Source organism: Suricata suricatta, chromosome 11 (genome assembly GCF_006229205.1).
Source record: "Suricata suricatta isolate VVHF042 chromosome 11, meerkat_22Aug2017_6uvM2_HiC, whole genome shotgun sequence".
NCBI lineage: Eukaryota > Metazoa > Chordata > Mammalia > Carnivora > Herpestidae > Suricata > Suricata suricatta.
The window spans coordinates 89,948,544-89,948,862 of NC_043710.1; the positions used below are offsets into that span (position 1 = coordinate 89,948,544).

A 319-nucleotide genomic window follows, 5' to 3' on the forward strand; every position below is an offset into this window, starting at 1 on the left:
AGCCCAGGAAGTGGTAGAAGAAGAGCTGGGACACGCAGCCTGCATAGGAGATGACCCGGCTGTTCCCTGAGAGGTAGAAGAGCATCTTGGGGGAGCTCACAGAAGGGAAAAATATGTCACACACAGACAGTTGACACAGGAAGAAGTACATGGGGGTGTGAAGCCGAGTGGAGGAGACAATTGCCAGTAGGATGAGCAGATTCCCCATGAGAGTGAAGATGTAGAAGCACAAAAACAGGACAAAGAGCATGGTCTCCAGATCCTTCATGTATGGGATGCCCAGCAGGATGAACTTGGTCACCACTGAGGCATTCTTCAT

At 50.8% G+C, this 319-nt stretch overlaps 1 protein-coding gene across 1 annotated transcript in view; it reads right to left on the reverse strand.

Moving 5' to 3' along the window:
• Positions 1–319, reverse strand: part of LOC115272654 (olfactory receptor 149-like) — a 790-nt gene extending 471 nt beyond the window's left edge. The window contains exon 1 of the mRNA XM_029915662.1: positions 4–319. Coding sequence (XP_029771522.1) covers positions 4–319 — 316 coding nt within the window. The remainder of the gene's footprint in view (positions 1–3) is intronic.